This window comes from Python bivittatus, unplaced genomic scaffold (assembly GCF_059951505.1).
Source record: "Python bivittatus isolate LINGU-HERP-01145 unplaced genomic scaffold, Pbiv_v1 ctg000330_np1212, whole genome shotgun sequence".
Lineage (NCBI taxonomy): Eukaryota > Metazoa > Chordata > Lepidosauria > Squamata > Pythonidae > Python > Python bivittatus.
Window position 1 is genome coordinate 18,698,592 of NW_028277058.1, and position 23,671 is coordinate 18,722,262.

The window sequence follows — 23,671 nt, forward strand, 5'->3', positions numbered from 1 at the left end:
TCCACAACAGATAGATATTGTTCTTTTATTTAATATTTTATTTTATTTCAGAAACAAGTAAGTTATTGTAAAAGCACTGTGCAGTCATGAGCCATCCCAAGGGTGTGCAAAAGGCTTGAATGCTTCCTTCTTTACCTTACAGCTTACAATTTTACTCACCAAACTGTAGAGGTGATGAATATGAATTATTGGTTTTATTCTACTTTTAATTCCCGCCTTATTACTGATAGAGTCTTTCAAATTAATAGAGACTCCAAGCAAGGATGTCCCCTTTCACGTACCTTATTTATTTTTATTATAATGGTATTAGCACAAAATGGGAGGACCAGTACAAATACTCAGATCCTATAATAATTATAGATGATCATGGAATTAATTTGTTCACATTACTTATTTTTCATAACAACTCAAATAGAGATATATTTTAATTGCAAACTGAATTGGATAAGCTGAATGAAGTTGCAGGACTAGACATAAATACTGGCAAGTCATCTGTCACATTAATTAACAATGATACAACATTACAGGAGAAACTTCAAGAAAATACTGGACCATATATTAACCCTAGTGTATTTAAATACTTGGCAATAATTTTTAAAAGGACTGGCAACAACATCAACAAAAAAACCAATTATGCATCTTTAGTATGTAAAATCAAAACTGAATTAAAAATATGGCAACTGCCAACATCATTGCTCACTAATTGATTTAGAGTACAAAGAATAATACTGTCTTTCATACATAATTCCAAAAAAAGAGAATTAGACATGGCCAATATAAATGAAAGCAAAAGGGAGTCTAGGAAAACTAAATCTGAAATATTATTGTTGTGTTTGAATTGAGATAATAAAGGGTTAGGGTTATATAATAATAAAGTCATATTAATGTGGGCATCAGTTGAGGTGGTATTCCATTTGAGAGCTATACCATTTCTTTTGGACAAAATTTTATTAGTAAGAAAGTAATAAAAACTATTATATATCTGTATTTAAAATAGTCCTTAAAAGTTCGGATAAAGTGAAAAAATGTTTTGATCACTAATCAGATCTTATGCCATTTCTTAACCATCCACCATTCAAATTTGAGAATAAACTTGCTCAGTTCAAGGAATGAAAAATAGAGGACTTTATCAAGTTAGGAACCTAATTATAGAGTATAAATCACCTCTGGCATATATTGCAGAAGAAATGGAAACAAGCTCGAGGCTGGTTTTTAAAAACACATACTGCTTTCTTCACAAATCATATAGGTCATGCCAGTTACGAAGAGTCGGACACGACTTAACGACTGAACAACAACAACAAAGGAATCTCACTGATTTTGTATATTTTTATATTAGCTATGAGGTCTCTGGAAAATCTTTGGTAACAGGATTTAAGTTCTGAACCTGATAAATATCAGAGGTTTATGATATTATGAACTCTTTATGGCATCAAATTCCTTCTAAATTAAATTTCAACAAATCCTCAGGAAATGATATGAAGACAATTTATCAGTGACATTATACTCCATTAAAAATATAGTCCATTAATTGTAATTGTTCTATTGTTCACATTGACAAGCAAATAAACAGAAAAAAACATGTTTTCAGCAATGGTGGCAATGCCCAATGAGCCAAAGGTTTTGGTCAAAACTGAGAAAATCACATCACAACTTTTGAAAGTGAATCCTGAAATGAGTTTGTCTATATTTCCTAAATAGTTTTAAAAACTGCTGCAAAAACAAATCTTTACTATTAGCAACCAGTCTGTTATTATGAAATATTGGGAAATGAAAGGACAATTGTCATGTAATCAGTGGTATTCTAAACCGAGGGAAATTAAATCAGTGACAAATAAACATATTTTTAAAATCCCACAGTGAAGAATAGGTTTTGTCAACTGTGGACCATACTTTTTTAGTTTAATTAAAAAGGATTTGCCCAATAGATTGTCTTCATTGGCACATATCTCATTCTTGATAAAAGGTGTTAAACATTGATGATTAATCTTCTGCACTTTCCTCAGTTATATAAGTATTAACCATGTAATTATTAATTAACTTTTTTCTTTTCTATGTTTCCCTTCTGTTTGTTTTGGGGATTATTTCTGGTCTGTTTTTCTAATTTTTTCTTCAAGTTTATTTCTGGATATTATGCTTGTTTGATAAAAATGTTTTTTTTAAAAGAGGTGAAGAGAATGAGAATGCTCCGGTGTCTTAGTCCATGTTATGTGTCTTCTCTAGTAAAAGATTTAGAAAGAGGTCAGTTAAGAAGTTCTGGGTAAGAACTGTGATGTAATTGAAGCAATGAGACATAATGCATTATAATATCTAAAGTTGTCATGAAAGGCTTATGGTGAATGAGGACAAGATACATAAAGTGTTCACTTACAAAACAAAATGTGTGTTAGTTATCAGTGTGCACCCACCCCCCGCTGGTTTACTTTGAAGGTAACTCCTACTCCCCCTTCTCTCCACATCACAAGGATTGCTTTCCTCATTGCACAATAATTGGACACCATGACTCACCCTGCATGGACAGTAAAAAACATGAACAAAGAAGGAGTGACAGAGCTGCAGCATAATGTTAACATGGGGAGAGACTGAGGAGAGGTCCCAATCCCTAAGCTGCATTTGGCTGAGTTCAGGGAGTTTAATTTTTTGCACTGAAATGGGAAGATGGAGGAAGGATGCCAAGAAATAGTTCTGGGAAGGATTTGTGTGGCTTTAAACTCTTGACCCTTCAAAATCAGCAGGCTGGAAGTCATTGCACAAGGTTTTTTCTTCCCTGTTGCACTCAGGGACACTGAAGGAACAGACCAGAAGGGCTGACCATTGTTATTTCCATGTTCACACATCACATTAAGCCAGGGGTTCTCAAACTTTAAATAAATAAGAATTACTGCTGCTCAAGAGAAACACCAGATGTTGATTGTAGAACAGATTTAGAGATCCCTTTACTGTCTACATATTTTATGTTATCATTTTCTGGGAAGAATTTGAAAGAAAAAGCATTTTCCCCAGTAGCATTTAACACAAAATCAGGGGATAATCAATAAAGCACAAAACAACAGGCTTCGGAACAGTAGCAATACATTGGTCACGAATGAATGAATGACAGTGAATGCATCATGAAGCCCTGCCCAGGACCTCGATGTAAAGTCCATGCGCTGTCAGACATGCTAGCTATAAAACCCAATGGAAGGGTTTAGGCATACTTCCACCTATCATCTTCAAGTGTGAGCAGGCTGCACTAAGCTGTGAGACTCCCCCTGTTTTGGCTGCTTCCCAGGGCCCCATACCTGGATTGCATGTCTTCTGACCTGCATACCCTCATCATTACCCTAGTGCCCCAATTGCAAGGATTCATTACCAAATGGTCAGAAAATACTTTAGCAAACTCTATGCATTAATATGCAACATAGAGAGATAGATGAGAGGTTCTGCAGGAGAAGCAAAATAGCGCAAGGCAGTTTTTACTATAGATTGGTGGTGGGAGAAGACTGCAAAGTTTAAAGCCTCTCAGCCCCCAGGTCACCTTCCCTGACTTCATTTTCTAATGCACAAGGAACACTGTGAGGACTTTCTCCTTACTGTTAGTGGACCGTCCCCGTGGCTGCCACTGTTGCTGTTGAGTTGAGCTTGGAGTATTGATAACACAATTTCTCTACCAAAATAAACAAATCTGATAAAGTAATTTTAATTGGTTTTGTTTTGTAAACCATCTAGAGTCGTTCAATGAGATGGGTGGTAACAACTTTGATTGATTGATAAATAAATAAATAAATAAATAAATAAAGTGTCAGCTGAAGGAAACAAGTCTGGACTCTCATAGGATGAAACATGAGCTAGTGAGTGGCAAAGTTTGTATTACAACATTGCAATACAGTATAGGTTTATCGCTTGCTTCTCTTTACTATCCATTTTGAGATGATTCAGGGGAAAGAGTATGAGTATATTATACTTTGCTCTTAAAAAAATGATTTGCATCCTCTTGAGATTGCCCCTTAGCATATTCTCCCCTCCCCTGCATATTGTACCATACAGTTAACCTGAAGAAAAAAATGAAAGAATTGGATTGTTGAAAAGATAACTATTGTGCAGTTCTATGTACACTAAAAAACATTTTCAGATTTATTGTTGTAAATAACTAGAGGGAAAGACATTAATGAAATATGTCAACAGGATGTAAGAAACAAAGAAATAAATTACTAGGACATTTAGTAAAAAAACAGAACAGTTCAGTGAACAGATAGGAAAGTTACTTAGAATTAAATGTTAGGAAGAAACATATCAATTTCCATACTGGAAGTTGATGAGCAGAAATACAAGAGTCTGAGCATAATGCCTTAATACCATAATTTGATATAGATTATTTTTTCACAAAGACAGTTTTCAAAGTAAAGGGAAGGATTTGTACATCCATATATTGCACCCAGCTCACATCCTCTGTCAAATGATGTTATTAAGGCATTATTTTACTCCAAACAAGAGTATGATAGCATGGGATGTGCTGTAACAGCAACATACAATCATTGTAAACACCATGTTATGATGTCTAAAGTAGTTTCATATTGATATGATTTGAAGAAAACTTCCCCTGACATTATGATTATGGCTATCTGCTGTTGTTTACACCACATCATGGTCTGTCCTTCCTGAAAATACATCAGACAATGTAGATCTTTTTTGAAGCTCTACACATCATTGTGATCATTGTTTTCTATATTGACATGTACTAGCATCAAAGACTCTGCCAGTATTACTGAAGGAAGTCTTATCTGTTTCATCAGAGACAAAGCCTTGAATCATTATCTTTTCAAAAGCTTTGTCAAGAAATGAGAATAAAACATGAAGTTTACATCTACTGTATTTTTCATAGATGTTTGCTGGCTTTCCAGAGGAAAAGTCCTGAAATGCTTGACTGAACCTCAAGCAGAAGTTTCACTTTTTTTGAGAGAGAAAAGGAAAGCCCAGTCAGAACAGTTTGACAGGAGTTCATTCGTGGCTTGGCTTACTTGGGAGATATTTGGAACCATTTGAATAAGGTAAATCTTTCAGTTCAAGGCCCTCCAGACACAGTTATAAGTGCTGCTGAAAAGCTATGAGCTCTTTTAGCCAAGCTACCACTCTGGAAGAGGTCATTGGCTTCTGCAAGTGACTTCTGCAGTTGAGAGTCCTGTCAATTTCTCTGCAAGCAGAAATCTGCAGACATAGGGAAATATTGCTGAACTCCAAGTTTACCTCTACTCACATGACTTTAAAACTGAAATTGGGATTTCTAATCCTTTTTTTGTTGACATAGTTGGCATCAGTGATAGGTCTTGTCAAAGATCACTTCACTGAGGACAAATGAAATGGTGCAGCACAAATTCAGTCTTTCTCTGTAATGGCCACCATGCTGCAGAATACCTTGCCCCGGTGGAGCATCTAACTTTCTCCTTATTGATTTTATGCAAAACTGTAAAAACAAATTTTTCAGGAACTTGTCATTAATTTTTGAGGGTGAGAGGGATATAATTCTTTGCAAATATTGTTTTAATATCTGGTCTAAGTTCCAAAGCAATACAGTAAGTTGCCTGCAAAATGTTACACCTTTATGCATTTTCTGGGGAGAGGTCTATAGCATTTATCAAATTATCAATGGAATCAGCCCCCCCCAAAATTAAGAGCCATTGCTCTGTATTGATTATGAATATACAGACTTTGATTTTCACAATCATGTTTTACTTCATTATCTGGATATATGCTAAATGTGGCTCCTTTGAGTAGCCAGTAGGCAGCTGGATTCCAAAGTTGATCAGTGCTTCTCTGAGAGAAAATGAGATGCCACCTACCTTGAAAGAGCTGGTAGTACACCCTCACCTGGACAGACTATTTCAGAATCTAGGCATATTAGACAAATTATGCCTAGTCTCCATTTTCTTTTTTGAGGGGAAGTTTTGCAAGTAGTGGGAAGTCAGCTACAAAAGTCCTAGGGGTGGATTCTCTGGATCACTTCCACTCAGTCTGAGACACATAGAAACAGGTTTTCTGGATGACATATACTGGAACCTGGATAAGGCAGTGTGGTTCTCCTAGTCTTAATAGAACTCTTGGTGATGTTTGATATCATTGATAATGGTACATCCATGGCCCACCTGCAAAGGCTGAGGTTTGGAAGCAGTTTTGTGGTGGTTCTGCTGCTACGTGAGGTAAAGGTTCAGTCAATAGACATGGGGGGAAAGCAATTGAGACTGTGAGCTAACACAGGATTCAGTCTTTTTCTTCATGTTATTCAACATTTATATGAAATTTCTGTGAGTAAATTTGGGGTGAGGTATCATTAATATGCTTGTGCTAACTGTACATTGCCACCCTGGATTACACTGGAAATGCTGTGGACGTCTTGAGTTAGTGTCTAAAAGCTGTGAGGGGCTAGATGGGGAATTTAGTCTCAGTTCAACTCTAACAAGACAGAGGTGCCATTCCAGAAACTTTGGTTCTAGTGTTGGCAACAAATGAGTTGCACTCTCCATGAAGTAGCATCTCTGTACCATTTCAAAATGCTTATAAGGATCTGCATGAATGAATGTCATCTCTTATAAATCATCATCATCTCTGCATTAGACATCAGCCATATCAGAGGAAAACTTGAGTTATTGTCACAAAAGAAGCAAGGATTTTTAGAGATAGGTAATATTCAGTCATATGATTGTTCGAATGTAAAAATCAGTCTGTATTGTATGAATGGCTCCTTGTCACAAAAATAAAATCTTCAATGAAAAAAGAACTGCAGTATTAAGAAGGCAGGTAATTTTTAATGTGAAGTGATCACTGAGGGGCTTTACTCTGCAATTCCATTCTGCCTATGACAACAAAATAGAAAAACTGTTAAAAACGTATATGAAGAATTACTTGTGATTTAATAACAAAAGCTGCTAAGGCGAGGGGCTTCATTCATTCATTCATTCATTCATTCATTCATTCATTTGGTTTTTGCTTTAAAAAGACAAAATAGTATTGCTTCTGGATTTGGCTTTTCTTTTTCTTTTACAATAGGTTATAAGTTATTGAAAACAAATTAAGAAGTATTACTTGAGGAGTTTCAAAGTCCAGTTGTTATGAAATATACTTAGCACTATATTACCAAGTTGATTAATATCACAGAAATAATAATGTACATTGTGGGCCAATTGAAAGTGTTCATCAAGTGTTCCAAGCTCAAAAAAACTTTGAAATGTTTCAAGAGTCCTAGACTGTAACAGAACAAAAATGATAATGGGCACCATATGGAACATGGAAATTCAAAGCAAGCTCTTTGTCCATCAACCATTTACCCTAAGGACACAAAAGTATATAGGGATGAAGTCCATGCTGAATGCTACCTATTACCTACCTAACTTATAGAAAAATTGGCCAATAATATTTTTATTTTATTTTTACTTTAAAATTCTCATAGCAAACAACAGAAGGAACAGTAAAGCAGTTTTGTAATCAGTGCCTGTACCAAAAAACCATAGAGCTTTAAGCAAAGAAGCAACAACAAGAAATGGATTCATTTAACACAAACTAGAACAAAGTAATAGCAGCAAAAATACAATGATTGGTCTGAAGTTTCTTTCTACTGCATATGCACAGTGTATGCTTTTGGATGTGGCAATCTGCCTGTAAAGCTCAACAAATGATCAAAGGAATATACAGTGTTGGCATTTAACCTGAAACCTCAGCAGCAAAGCTATCTCAAAATTAAATACAAAAGTATTTAATGTATACTTTTAGGTTGGGCAGTTTCTGTGAAAAATATAGCAAAAATCACAGGACAGGACAGAAGGGGATGGCGATGTTAAATTGTCACTCATTAATTCTAATTTCCCAATAGCAAATAATTTAAAACAGCAGTAAACTTACCTACTGGGCAAACAGGAGTTTTAATGTCCAAAATGTTTCTTCTAAATATCTAAATATGTAAACTGATTCTCTTAATACTTCTCTCCATATAAGCTCCAACTAAGGGCACAAGCAATGGAACCTGTGCCTGTTTCATTTGTAATGCATTCTACGAGTCTCTCTGGTTAGAATTAAAAATAGGCAGACACAATTGCAGGACACTGCAACATTGGAAACAAAGTGAAACCAAATGCCCCATGTGTCAGAAGCTTGAATTCTCGGTGTTTTGCTGCAGATTTAGAATACTTGTAACAGCAGTTTTAAGCCCAGAAAATTTTGCACATTTTTAACAGCAAGCAATAACCAATTTCAGCCAACATATTTAAATAGCTACAATCCCATTCCTATATCTCAATTAAAGCCTCATCGATAAATTATTCTAATGGTTTAAACAGTGAATATATGATACTAATAGATTAACAGCTGAAAGGATAGAGAACGTTGGCATTTCAATACTATATTGTAAAACTGAAACAAATGTAAGTCTGGATCATGACTTATTTGTCTTACACATGTATCATATATGCATACACACGATGTAGTTTTAAAAGGATATTCTATATGAACTGTTTTCTTGTGGATATTGTATTCAGTTTAATTAACCTTAACCTATGTTAAAAAAAAATGATAGCACAAGTTTAATGTGGGATCTTTGTGTAGAGTGGATATGAGATTAAGGTTTATTAACTCATCCTCAGAAAGAGTCTAACATTCTAACAGAATTCATTAAGATCAAGAAAAGTTGAATAGGTCAAAAAACCCTGAAGAGATAAACAGTATTGCCAGTTGCTACATCTGAGTTTATATGAAAGCCTGCTGGGTGTATAATAGTTGAGAAAATTTAATATGCCTATTTGGTAGGCATTTCAACACCTTTAGCTAGCAAAATGACAAAGCAGAATAATTACAGTACATTGCAAAGTAACTAGTAATGTAGGAAAAATGTCATAAATGTCAAAGTTACATATTTAATTCTGCATTAAAACTATCTGGAAAACCTCTTTGCCTCTTTCCCTTCTGTCCCTTTAGTTACTTGGCTTGGCAACACTGTTTGTGATCCACTTTCTAAATAAATATTGCCAAAATACTGTTGTTACAAAGGCAAAATGTATTACTTTTCTACTTATATGTGCCACAGAGGTGTAATGAGAACCAATAAAAAAAAAGTGACAGTCTGTGATTTTAAAACTTACATATGGTACAATAAGTACAGTATTTTTTTTCAATGTATCATATAATGCTAATGATCCAAGCTTCAGTTGAGCCTCTAAAGAAAACGTGTGTTCTATTCTAAAAAAAATATCCAAAAAGATAAGAAAGGACTACCTACTTCTAGATGCCTCTTAGGCAAACACACCCTTTTGTTTTGTATTTGGCCCTCCAAACTGCCACTTGCCTTCCACTTCCAGTCATAGAGAATTGTACTATCAGCTGAACTAGAATCAGTATATGGACCTCATTTATCATAGGAATGGACTATATGCCCAAAGGATGGGCAATCTTTTGGATAATGCCAGTTCAATCAAATAAGCCACTGATGTCAGCTGATGCCAATTGCAGAAGTGAAATGTTGCTAAAATCAGCAACCTCCTGAATAGATCAAACTTCTCGATGTAACACTGGCCAGCCTTCTTAATTCAGATTGATAAAGGAAAATCTTATTCTTTTGCTATCAGAGTAACAATGAATTTTTTATGAGACCTTTAAGTTGATAATCACAGCCCTGTTATAAACATGGATATGTTCCTACTTAAATACGAAAATAATAGTCACCATCAAGCAACTTCTTGCATACTATATTATAGTTGATATTAAACATTCAGTGGATTCCTTAAACATTCCAGTACTCCATGTCATTTTTTTTTCTATTTCTCAGAATACAGTGGTACCTCTAGTTACGAACTTAATCCGTTCTGTGACTCTGGTTGCAACTCGAGTTGGTCTCAAGTCGAGGTAAATTTTCCCATAAGGTTCAATGTAAATCCTACATTGAAAATGGAACGGTTAATCCGTTCCGCCCTCCGAATTTGGTTGCACCACGAGCCAAATTTCTCCATAAGGTTCAATGTAAATACGGCTAATCGGCCCTCCGAATTTGGTCGCACCCCGAGGTAAATTTCCCCCATAAGGTTCAATGTAAATATGGCTAAACAGTTCTGAAACATATGCATTTTATTTTTAAACCTCAAAAACCTTCCAAACGCCACAAAAACCTTCCAAACGCCACAAAACACACCACAAGCCTCACCGAACGTCTCCTTGCTACCGTGATCTTGCCCACAGGAAGCCACGACCGCGTAGTAGCAGGGAAAATGGCCGCGTATCCTGTTCGTAAGTAGAGGCGAGTTCGTAAGTAAATTTTTGGGGTAAGAGGTAAATTTTTGGGGCCGGAGCTGGTCGTATCTCAAAAAATTCGTAAGTAGGGGCGTTCGTAAGTAGAGGTACCACTGTAGTTTAAGATTTTTCCCAATATTTCACTGAGCGGGAAAGTCAATATTGGTTGGATATTCCACAATTTTGTTATCTACACGGCTGTAGATCAAGCCAATTTATTTAAGTTTCTAATAGGATTTTGATAAATGGCTGATCATAGAGGTGGATATTTAGTCACTTTTGACAGACCAGGATGTTCTTCAGCAAGACTTTTGAGAAAACTGGGCAAATAATCTTACTGAGTGGCAACTGTTACTGTATATAATGCTGTAACTCATGAAAGATTAATGCCAAGGTTTATGATAATTATCTGTCTGGGAAAATATTACATGTTATCTGATTTCTCATCAATATAATTGACTACACGTTCATTTTTCTTTTTACATATTAATTCATAGCCTTCATTAACATAAAATGGTAACTTTTATTTTATTGCCAATTTATTACTTTATTGACCACATGATAACTGGTAGCTAAAGTGCTAAAGTGCTGTTTGGGCACTCAAGGAGCTATCAATGTTTTATCAATGGTCCAGAAAGAAATTGAAATGGTTAACAGATCATGATAAATTTGGTGATTCTCTCCATGTATCCAAACTGTTTGTTGGACTTCTATTATTAGTGAAAGAAGTCTGTCTCCTGCTGATGCTCTCAGTATCTTCTTTATTCAATCTTTGTTTCATTTTTCGACAACACAAGAAACTCTGCATGAAGTCTTGTAGGAGGTGCCCACTGAAAAACATGTAGATCCATGGATTGCAACAGCTGTTCAAACAGGCCAAAAGGGCCGTCACTGTAACTGCAACATCCTCCGAATCTGTTGAGAAAAAGTAGGACATTGTTTAACAAAGACCTACGATTTTGTATGCCAAACTTTCTTTAAAAGTGTGAGCTAACTAAAAACTGTATTAGGTTTTCTAAGAATATAATTTTGCCCTACATTTTCAAAGGAAGCAGACATTTGTACTTCATCCAACATACTCCTTCAGTAGAATTGCCTTAATAACCCCAACATGTCCATGTTAGACTTCTGGCTGCAATTCAAGGGGCTGATTATGCTCTGTCAAACCTTCAGGGCATCAGGCTGGGATATTTAAGGAACTGCCTCTCTGAGGTGTTTCTACCTTACCCATCAGATCTGGCAGGAAGGGCATAGTCTGGGTCCTGCTGATTCAAGACTAATCTGGAGGGACCAGGAAGCATGGCTTCTTTATTGCAGCATTTGCCCTTCCAACCACCATTCCACCCAAGATTAGACTGGGCCCAACCCTGCTAGCCCTCCATAAAACTTATTCCAAGAATAGGGTTTGGAAGGCAGTTGAACTTCTGAGATGTGTGAGTTGGCTGCCATTTGGCTGCCATTATTTGCTTTTCTGTTTTTATGGGCTTTTATTATTTGTGCTATTTGATATTATATTGATGTTTTTATCCTGATAGCTGCCCAGAGTCACTTCATTAGATGGGCGGCCTTATAAATCCCATAAACAAAAACAAACAAATAAAATGACTAAGCTATAGAACTACTGGGCCATATGGAATATGTTGTCCATTGCAACTGATTTATACCTACTGTATTTGTCTTGCCTATCTCTTTTTCCTTTCACTTTTCTTTTATTTAGGGTTAGGAGCAGGTTACTTGTTATTTGTTATTGTGACTCTCTTGGCAAAAGCTCTAGAACTCTGCCATTCATTGTACCTCTTTGTTTATAGACGTTGTGCTTTATATTTATAATGCAGACACAGATCATCTTGAAACAAATTTACAGAAGGTATCTGGCCTGCTATGAAGATGACCAAGGTAACTTCCCAAAAAGAGAAGGCTGCTGAGAAGGAAGCAGCCATGATTTCCATCTCTCAGGCAACTCGGATGGCCTCTAGGGAACTGCCCTGTTGCTAATGTTAAAGATTCAGAGGAACATCCTGTCCTCTGCATTATCAGTCACACAGCTCACCCTGACAGTAATTCACTTAGTCTTTAGTTTACTTTTCAGAAGACAATTCACATGAATATAGAACACAAGACTCTGTGCCAAATTTTATAAAGTAAAAAAAAGATTCTCCATCTTTCAGTTTAAAATGTGCAAGCCATGGCCAGCTTAAATTCAAGAAGAACTAGATAAAGCAGACATGATACTGTATAGCAATAAAAACATAAAGCAACACTTGCCCATAACCTTGAAATCAAGGAATGAATTGAAATTATTCTAGAACAGAATAATTCAGACTGAAAGTTGGTGTACTATTTAATATTGCTTCCAGTAACAAACTCTATATTGGTAAGTGGTCATTTAGAAAGCAAAGTTCCTTGTGGCATATTTTACTGTGAAATGGAGTGGGAATGCAAGACAGAAAAGTTGAAGTCTTGTGAGAATGGCACTTATGGTTGAATTCCCCTTACTCTGGTAAGCCAATGAAATGATAATGAGCTTTCCAGTTTTGCCATTTTTTGTGGGAGATTAGCACAAAAGAATGCAGAGGAAAATAATCAAGCAGATACTGGATATTTTTTCATTAATTTTGACAGGGAAGCCATTTCATCTTATCAATTTAAAGGGCAACACAAATTTCTTATTACAGACAAAGGTTGCATTCAACTGGCTGATTATGATCGTTTGTTAAATGTTTAGCGTTTTACAAGTTGGATTTGGCCAAAAATAAACACCAGTGAATACAACAGAGTTTAGTCTCAGTTAATTTGCAAAGGACTGTAATCCTATCTGGTAAACCAAAGTGTAAGCTATTGGATGTATGTTTCCAACCAGCTAGTTTTTGATACAGTGGCATTTCTATGCATTGCCTTTGGTATATGGCAACGTGAAAGGTCAAGATACGTTCCTGCTTCAAAATCTACACTGTAACTGGGCCTTTCTCAAAACTATTAGGCAAAGAAATATTTAAAACAGTATTTTTGAATGTTTAAACATTGGTGGCAGATTTTTATTGGATGATTATTTATTCATTTATTAAACAATTTATGATGGTGCCCAGTGGTACAACTCAGGGCTTATTCGAACTGCTATCCCAGTCACCAAGATACATTTAGTATCAAAAGCACACATGGTAATTTGCAACATCCTACTCTTGAAACTTGCAAAGTAGGAGGATTGTAACTGGGGTGCCTTTTTCTCTTGCCAGAAGCTTCTGAAACATAGTGGTAACTTTGTTTCTAACTGGAGTTTAAGGTCTAATTGAGTTTTTTCATTTGCAAATGGATCTGGTAGTTTGAAACTTTATTAGCATACTGTATGAAATAAGCATACGCTTCCTTAATAGATTTTTCACAAACCCTGCATCTTGTAAGTAATTCCTAGTGTTGTTGTTCAGTCATTAAGTCGTGTCTGACTCTTCGTGACCCCATGAACCATATTGCGCCAGGCCTTCCTTTCCTTCACTGCCTTCTGGAGTTTGCTCAGTTTCATGCTCATTGCTTCAGTGATGCTATCTAACCATCTCATCCTCTGTCATCCTCTTCTCCTTTTGCCTTCCATCTTTCCCAGCATCAGGGTCTTTTCCAAAGACTCCTCTCTTTGCATTAGTAATAATAATAATTATTATATTATTAATAATTAATAAGTAGTAAGGGATGCATACTTCCTAGTAATACCTGCCTAAAGAACAAAGGGCTGGAACTACTAGAAATCCCCGAATCGATATTGCTAAAGCCATATGGAAGTGGTAAGATTTAAAACAAGCGTATTTTTAAGGTCTGATTGGTATCTAGAGGAAAAGTAATAACAAAAAACACTCCAATATAAAATCCTCTAAAGTTGATATTTGAGCTTGTTGACATTTGTAAAATATGCTGATTCTTAAAGCTCTGAAATCTTCCAAATAAATACCCAGAGCAAGACTAAGGGCACATGCACTGATGCACAGCACTTAAATTTTAGGCTGCAACCCTAATACACTTATTCATAAGTAAGTCCACCTGAAATACATATGGAGATGTGCGCAGAATTACTATACTACTACTATAAAGATTCAGCTAAATCCTATCCTGCATTTACTAGGGGAAAAACTCAGTTTATGCAAAAACATTTACAAGAGAACCCTGAAAGTTCTGTTCTTTTTAGTCTGGCACTGATTTTTAATATGGGACTGTTTGGGTTCCTTGAGCCCCAATCTATTTATTTCTAAGTGATTACAAATCAAATGACCACCAAGATGAGATGTTAAATGAGCCTATTTAGATTTATTTGACTTTCAGAACACTTCTTCAAAGAAAGTCTCAAAATAGGCCATGTAAAAAGTTATAAGTTTAGTAAGTCCTCTTGAAACCCAAACAGGGTAAAACTGCATGTTGTTTCCAATCCCTGAAATAAATATTTTTATATTGAGAAGTATGACCAAAAAAAAAACACCCCTACACACTCAGGAAAATAGCATTCTGCTTCCAAAAAATTAAGCCTTGGAATGTAGGGCATATCTACACTGCAACGTGTAGGAAGGGCCTGTTATGAGGAAGGCCCACCAACCAACAGATGATGCCATCTTCTACTCCCCCCAAGCTCTGGCAAAAGTGATGGCCATCCATATTTTGTTGCTCTGTGTTTTCTGGATTAAACATTGCTGTCCAGTTTGCCTGAAGCACTTTATTTTTCCTAGGCAACACCTGCAGCTTGATCAGCTATTGAGCACAGGGACAGGAACATCCCCTCACCTGAGTAAATGTTTGCTCCCCTGCTGGTCTCTGATCTCGGCTGCTGTTGCATGGTGTTCCACTAGCATGGTGGCTATAACATTTGCCTGATCTGCTGAAGATTAATTGTTCAAAACCTGGGTTTTAAATTACTATTTTTCTTTTTCTGAGATACTCATTTTTATGTTGAGTATTAAAAAAAAAAAAAAGCCTACCAGTGAACCAGTGAAATGCTGGAGCATTTTTCTTTTCTTTTCTACCCAGCTCCCACATAACCCAGCTGAATAAGTTCTGCATATGACTTTTTGCAGTAATCTTCATTTGGACTATCTGAGAGCTGGGGTGAAATCCTTCTATCCTCAAGGGATGGGAAAGATGATGAAACAGTACATCAGTTAGCTGGTTCAAAAAAGCAGTAAAGTAGGTAGCTCAGGAAAGAAATAATAATAATATACACATGCATATATAAACTTTTCTTCCAGGTTTTGAATCAGTGACATTCTTAACATCAGGCAAACGTTGCCGAGGGAGTCCTGTAACAATAGCTGACATTGTACCAAACTGGGAAAATGGAAGAAAGGAATTTTTATTTTAAAGCTGATTGTTCTGCCTGCATATATGTACATTTTGATGCTTTAACTTTGTATATATGGATTTAATTTAATTTGTATGTTTTTATGTGAGCCTCTATACATATACAAGTATTTATGTCCGGAAAGACATGCCCACAGAAAAGAAAGCAGCTATAATTGCTTTCCTGGCACAGGAAGTTGGGAGGGCCAAACAGGAGACTTGTCCAAGGGGTTGAGGGGAGGGAAGGAGGGATGGTACCCAGCTGCTGCCAAAGTGTCCCAATTTGGACAGAATTTTCTTAAACTGGATTAGAGTCTAGCTGGCATCAGCACAGGTCAGGAGCAGCTTAAGGGTGCAGCGCAGCTATGTCCCAAGTGCCTGGCAAGCGCTAATGGCTTCTGTCGGGAGCCAGACATTAGGCAGGGACCCCAGCCGATCAGGCCACAGCACCTACCCAGCCAGGAGGCGTGGTCGTCCCAGACAGAACGCATCTGTATAGAGAAGAAAGGGGCCCAACACACGATATAAGCCGAGACGATCACGAAGGTCATCTTGACGGTGCGGACCTTGGCGCGGGAGATGTTCTTGACGCTGCTGACATAAGGCGTGAAGAGCAGCCCCTTGCGCAGGGCGCCCTCGCGCGGCGGAGCCCTCTCTCGCCTCTGCCGCCGGGTCTTGTCCCGGACGTTGCTCCAGATGCGGTAACAGATGAAGCCGTAGCACGTGGCCAGGATGACGACGGGCGCCACGAAGATGCTGCCGGTGATCCAGGTGATGTAGGCGCGGGCCCCCCACGGCTTGATGAAGTGCGCCCAGCAGTCGTAGACCTGCGAGCCGCTCTCCACCTCGCTGAGCGAGAAGATGAAGTACTGCGGCACGCTGAGCAAGAAGCTGAGCGCCCAGGCAGCCGCGATCATGCAGCGCGAGCGCTTGCTCGGCTGCTGCAACGTCTTGAGCGGGTGGCACACGGCGATGTAGCGGTCGGCCGTCATCGCCACCAGCATGTACGCCGAGGCGAACATGCCGAAGACCTGCAGGTGCTTCACCACGCGGCAGAGTCCGTCGGGCCCGTGGAAGCGGTGCGTGACTTCCCAGCAGAGCTGGGGCAAGATTTGGAAGAAAGCGACGGCCAGGTCGGCCAGGCTCAGGTGGCGGATGAAAAGATGCATGCGGGATGCCTTTTTGCGCGGCGTGTGGTGCAGCGCCAGCAGCACGAAAAAGTTGCCCAGCACGGCTAAGACGAAGGTCAGAGCCAGCACCGCGATCTCCAGCTTGGCCAGCTCTTCGTCCCGCCCGTAGCGGTCGCTGCTTCCGTTGGCTTTGCTCCCTGACAACGACGCCTCCACGCTGCCGCCGGAGCCGTCTACCTTCCCAAGCCGGCCCTGGCTCCAGTTCCACGCGGGCGTCGTCCAAATGGAGTCGCCGGGATGGTCGCTGGATTGCATGGCGCCCTGTTGCTTTTGAGTTCTCGCCGTGCGCTTTCCCGCCTTTACTTTTCAGGCGCAAGAGTCCTCCTCGCACCTGGCGGAAACCGATGCGCTCCTTTCCCTCGCTGGATTACAGCGCTGCTCTTGGGCCCCGGTTGCTGACCAGAGAAAGGTACCCCGAGGAATAGGAAAGAGTAGGGTGAGTCTTTCTTTGGTGCCCTTCCCGGCTTTCTACGCCTGGAATTAACCAGAGCAATTCTCTCCCCGCCTCGCCTCCTTTCCACTCTCTCCCCCACGCTTCCGCCTTCGCTCCTGCGCCTACGCTGCGCCCCGGCGCTCTTCTGCTTTTCGGCTCTTCGATTCCGTTTTTCCTCCTTTGGAATGCCCCCTGAGCCCTCCCCTTTCTTCTCCCTAGTGACTCCCACCTTGGCCGGGACTTTCCACGCGCCAGCCCCCCTTTGGTTCTCTCAAACAAAGCCCTCCCCACTGTGCCGTCAGGGACTCTTCACCAAAAGGTTTATGCTGTAGCCAAAGTGGTTCGCCTTTCCCTGATCGCTTAGCGCTGATTTGCTTGGAGATCTGTGTGTAATAAAACCCACTGATTGGTTGGTTTGGCACACAAAACGTGAACAAAGGAACACAGGGAGTTGTCCCATTGATAGTTCCATGGTCCATCCAGCTCACTATTAAATCCAACTGCTGATGATCCAGCCCAGTCAATACTGTCAACATGGTAACACCTGTTTCAGGTGCCCCTTTTCTACCTGGAGGTTCTACAGCCTGAGCCTGGAACCTTCTCTGTAAAAGCAGGGACTCTGCCTTCTCCCAAAAAGTGTGACAAAAGGCAATGTGCTTATCAACTATGTCTCATAACTGTTGTGCTAATTAATACAGTACTTGAGATGCTTGAAACAAGGGGTCAACACAAGTAAATTTAGCATCTTGGCTATATCCCCCGAGTAGTTAAAAAAAATCCCTAGAGGTGACAGCTGATCATGCTGGGCCCAGTGGGGTTTATATTGCTCACAACATTGCCCTTTCTTCTAAAACAATTTACAAGATCCTCATTTCATTCCGTCTTCATTCTATAAACTATGTACAGTGTAATCTTTTCATACCACAAAATAGAAACTGGATGGCAACAAAAATGCTCTCCAATAGTAGTGATATTCTATCACTGAACTATATTTAAAAGCAAAACTGCATACATTCATCATACATCTTTTTAAAATCAGGCAGGTGGATGGAGGGGTGTGTCTGACATACCAAAATATACAAACAGCTGAAGAACAGAGTCGCTCTCCAGTGAGATGGGCGGTGACAAATGTGAAATATAAATAAATAAATAAATAAATAAACAAACAAACAAACAAACACAGGAAAAGAGTAGAATGTGAAGAAGATCAAGGGTTGTGCTAATCTAAAGTCCCAAACTCCTCCTTATACTGATTTCTTCACTAATCAGATCAACTCCTTTTTTTTTTTTCTAAAGTAGAATGCAATGTTACCGAATTTCTGCTTTACTTGTTTTCACCCTGAAAATGTCCACTCTTTCACATGAGGAAGCTGCTAGGAAGATAACAATTCCATGTTGTGTTTCAGCAGGAAATATTTGCCTTGTGGGTATTAATTGTTAAAGAGCACAATTTAAGAGGGGTAAACTTGTATTTGATTTGAACAAATGTTTATTAGGAAACTAATTAAAAAGAAAATAACTACTGAAAAAAATTGCCTTGAAAAACTACAATGACAGAAAGTGATCCGAATCACACCTGCATGTTTACCTATCAACATAATGTAGTTAGGTAATAAAGCATTTCTTTTCATGTCTATAACCCATTAATTTATATATAAAATTGACATGTCCATCTAAGCATCTACTTTAACTCTTCAGTTAAAAATGACAGTAAAAATGACATTAAGATTATATAGCTCTGGAACTCTTAAATGTTCTGGTTCTGCATTTATAAGGAAAAATTGGGAGACACATTAAAATGGAACCAATATAAAGTATAATACATGAAAAAATCTTCAGAAAGAAAAATGAAGAAAAATGAAGAAGACTTCTCAAGGACTAAAGATTAATTAAAGCAAAAGCTTTCATAAATTAGGATCTACTGGAACTTTCTGAAAGATATTGTAATTCTTAATCTATCGATGAAGGGAATGTTTTGCTTCCATGGACATTCTCAGTGTAATAATATGTTTAGAAAATCTAACATCATGGGTAATTTGTCTCTGCATCCTTTAATGTAGGAAGCAACGGCATCATCCAAAATGTGTTCGTGGCCTCAGATAAAAATGGTGCAGTCCAACAAGAATCTCAGATATTGTTATTTATTTAATGAAATAAATGTTCTATATAAATGTGTTGCTTTTCATGAGGCAGCATCTATACAATTTAATACACAGCCTTAATCATGCTATCCAAACTTTTAAAAATCATTAAAATGAATAACTGAGCTCACAACAAAACTAACAATGGAAACAGATCTTCTCACAAGAATTCAGTTTCATTTAGATGCATGAGACATATAGCATAAAAATATTGTATCTGGGGGGGACGCAGTGGCGCAGCGGCTTAATGACGCTGAAAGTTGCTGGCCAGAAATGGTCGACGCTTCAGCGGTTCAAGTCCAGCCTTCGTGTTAACAGGGTCAGCTCCTGTTTCCTCCCCAGTTCTTGTCAACCCAACAGTTCGAAAACTCATGTGAGTAGATAAATGGGTACTCTCACTCTGGTGGGAGGAAAAATGCTGGCGGTGCCTTGCAAAAAGGAGTCGGGAGCAGTTGCCAGTAAGCGCGAAAAACCGCGCACACCCGAAAAGGGCGCGAAGCAACGGAAACCCCGCCTCCTGCGCTCGCCAGCTGGGCTCTGCTCTAGGAAGGAGGCACTGGCAAACCACTTCCGAAACACCTTGCCTTGAAAACTGCAGAGACTCGTCCAAGCAGTCACTGCAGAGTCGGTAACGACTGAGCGCAGATTAAAAAAAAAAAAAAATTGTATCTGGAATATTTCCCATGCCAAATTCATGTTATTTTGTATTAAGAAGTTAAAACTCTCAAAGAAACAAATTATTATAATAATTAACTCTGTGGGCATAGTAGTTTCAGTTTCTGTAGTCCAGGGTTCCCCAAAGTGGTCAATATCAACCTCCTAGCGTCAATGAAACTATCCATTTTGCTGCTGCTGTTGTTATTTGTAGTACTATTAGTTAAAGTAGTATTTATTAAATTATTTTCACATAATAAATGTTTGGGTGTCAATGAACAATCTTAATCTTCATGAAGAGGTCAATGAGCTGAAGAGTTTGGGGACCTCTGCTCTACTCCCTCAGGTGATGTGCATAAATGACACAGAGTAGTACCCCATAGTGTTAGGTAACCTGATCTGTCTGAATGTGTGGATTTCAGAAAGTCACATGTTTGTGAGATGGGCAGCTATATAAATGTGCTAAATAAATAAATAAATACAAATGTCTGCTGTGAACGGCAGAGTACACTCAGAATGTACATAATATCTAATATCTCCAATAGCAATATCAGATAGCAAGACTTATTGAAGCATTGCCAGATGCTGGACAAAACTAGATTAGGTTGTCCGATAAAGTAATTCCATATAAGGCAATGTCATACTTTCTTTCGTTCTTCTGCAGCTTCATCAGCCATCCATTCAATCTTAGTCAAGACGAGCAAATGACCTCAATGGATACGAAAGAGACCATTTAGAATTTCCATTCCATTTAAGAGCTCTTCCTTCTCCCTGTATGCATTGTCAGACCACTGAGTTTATGGAACTTCCCTGAATATGGATGCTATAACCAGGAAAAAGGAAAAGAAGTAGCATACAGCAAATAAATTAACAAACATAACTTAATTTTTTAAAACTCTTAGTCAATGAATGACAAAATAATGTTTTATTTCTAATCTGTTAAGGAAAATAACTACACACATAAGTCAGCAATCACATTTATGAGCTGTTCCATCTCCATCCCATTAATTATTTTTGGCAGATCTTTGAACAGGAATACTAGACTATCCATAAGTGGAAAAGTAATTTGCATTTGTTCTTAAAGAATAAACATTCATTTTATCAAAGAAGTGACTCTCATGAAGTTTTTTCTGTGTTGTCAAATGACTCATTTCATTTGACTTTCTTCTGCTTGACACCTTTTTAGGTACTTGAAGAATTCTAGCTTCCAAAAACCTTTTCTCCACCTTTTCTCCAAAGTCTCTCAGATTCTCATAAAATTAGTTTTCATTCACCTGATCATTTTCCTTTCTTTTCTCTGAACCTATCTCAGTTCTTTGAATCTTTCTTAAAAGTAATACCTAGAGTTGGAGATAGTACTTGAGGTAGAATCTGACAAATTCAAAATATAAAAGAACTATTTATTTCCCATGATTTGGAAACTACATTTCTATTAATGAAGTCTAAAATTGCATTTTTATGTGTGGCTTGTTTTACTACTGACTCATATTCTGCTGGTGATCTACCATTTCAAAATCTTGTTTTTATGTAATATTACCAACCCCCAATCATCCCCCATCCTTTAACTGTGCATTTATTTTTTCTAAGTGAAAAACTTTTATTTTTATTAATTTTTATTCTTTTATTTGTACCCATTTCCCTAATTCATCAAGATCCTTTTGAATCTTATTTCTATCTTCTAGTGTAATAAAATGTTAGAAGACAGTGAGACTATTGCCAGCTTTGTATCATTTGCAAATATCATAAGCATTTCCTCCTCTTCTTTATCCAAGTTATTCATGAAAGAATTCATTCATTAAAGAATACAGAGCCAAGAATGGAACCCTGTAATATTGTATTTGAAACCTTCCTTCATTTTGACAATAAAACTTAATGTGCACTTTGATTATGATTTTCAAGCCAGGTGTGAATCCACTTAATAGACAAACCATCCAGCCCATATTTTAGCTTTCTAACAGATTATTGAGTATTTTGTCAAAAGCTTTTCTAAAGTCAAATATCTATGGCATCCCTACCATCTGCTAAGAAAACTGTCCACTCAAAAATGAAATGAAATAATGTTGGTCTGGCAAATCCATGCTAGGGTCCAACTTCCCCGTTTGAAGTAAGAGCGCACAGGCCAGAATTCAGACCTTCTCTGTAGTAGTCCCAATGTTATGAACTGCACTGCAATTTGACATGTGTTTGGACCCCTCATTCTTAGCTTATAAAACTACTCAAAACTCTCCTTTTTAAACAGGCTTTTGATAACATTTATATGTAGGAGAAATGAAGGTCTCACCACATTCTTTTTTTTTTTTATTGTTCAAGGGTTGTTGATGTAGATTGGTAGATTTCTTTTGTTGGTATTATTCTGTAGACCACTCAGAGTCATTAATCTGGAGCAGTATACAATTTTTCTAGTAAATAAATAAGTCTCCCACCACAACTGAAAAGCATCAGGTTGGGGAAGGCTGCTGTATCTGTTTATGTTTGCTCTAACAAAACAAAGTGACTTCATTAAAATGCTATTTAGAGTTTCAGAACTCTATTATTTCCTCAGCAAATATGTGACTTTAGTTTTCATTTGGTTTCAGTTTGTTTTTCAATGTTTTCACCAACATTCAGTGCCAAAAGATGCTGGAATTTTCTTCATGTTTGTGTTCAGCAGCTTACTATATGGATCAGAGTATTTTTTTCATGATACTGCAAATCATTTTAATTTGGGATGGCTCAAGATTATTTGACATGAATGGTTTACAGTGCACTTGTATTAAAAACCGTGAGATGTGAACTGGTCATGGTTTCTGGTGCCTTACCTGTAGTCATGGAAGAAAAGAGATCACAGTGCACTGCCACAGCAAGAGGTAAGCATTAGTAGCTGCAGATGCTGTTCCCCCACCCTCTGTTGAATGGAACATTGCTGCTTAAGCTAATATTGTAATAAAAAGATGATTAGAATTGCCCAACTGAGATTGTTTCCACATTTGAAGCTTTATCACTGCCTACCAACAGTCATCTAGAAAAATAATTATCCTGCCTGACGCTGATGGTCATGGCATCTATAATTAATTAATTAATTAGGGATCAAAGCAGGAGATCTTGCAAGCAGAGCAGTCAAATCAGCAAAACAATAAACTGAGATCAAGAAATGGGAATTCAGAGAGCAAGCTGAAGAGCAGTCTAAATTTTTTTTCTTTGCAGACTCAGGAGCATTCACGTTTCTTCCACATGTCAACAGGACTGTTGGAAATGTCTTCAGCTGTTGTCAGATCAGATAAACCATTCCTCCTGGGCCTCAATTCTTAAAAAAGGAGTAATCAGGCTGATTCATATCAGGAAGGATGAAAGTCATCCTTCAATTTAGCAATTTGTAGCATTTTTAAATCTAGTAATTTTTTTTCATATGGCCAAGACCCTTGCAGTTTTGATTAAAAGTTCCATGCGTGGAGTTTTAAACTTCCTGTTTTTTCTTCCATTGAAATTATTGATAAAAGAGCTATTCATGTTCTCTTGAGTAGCCTTTATTAATTGCTTCTTAATATTATTTCCTGTTCCTGGAAAAGGTGACATTTATTTTTAGTATCTGCAGTTAATTTTTCTTTGTTAGTAGCAATATTTTAAATAATAATGACAACAGTAGTAGTAGTTGTAATAACAACATAAAGAGAAAATTAAAGGAAAAAGTTCTCTACCGTTTGAGAAGACCAAACATTAAAAAG

The 23,671-nt window shown here is 37.8% G+C and overlaps 1 protein-coding gene and 1 long non-coding RNA gene across 2 annotated transcripts in view; one reads left to right on the plus strand and one right to left on the minus strand.

The window, feature by feature from the left end:
* The window catches only part of LOC112541039 (uncharacterized), a 105,410-nt gene that overhangs the window by 32,119 nt on the left and 49,620 nt on the right, over positions 1 to 23,671 (plus strand). The window lies entirely within an intron of this gene.
* Positions 6,982 to 17,170, minus strand: AVPR1A (arginine vasopressin receptor 1A). Its single transcript, XM_007431496.3, has 2 exons — positions 16,007 to 17,170; positions 6,982 to 11,157 (listed from the first exon to the last, which is right to left on the minus strand). Exons 1-2 carry the CDS (start codon positions 16,995 to 16,997, stop codon positions 10,901 to 10,903), a joined length of 1,248 nt encoding a protein of 415 aa, XP_007431558.1. The 5' UTR covers positions 16,998 to 17,170; the 3' UTR covers positions 6,982 to 10,900.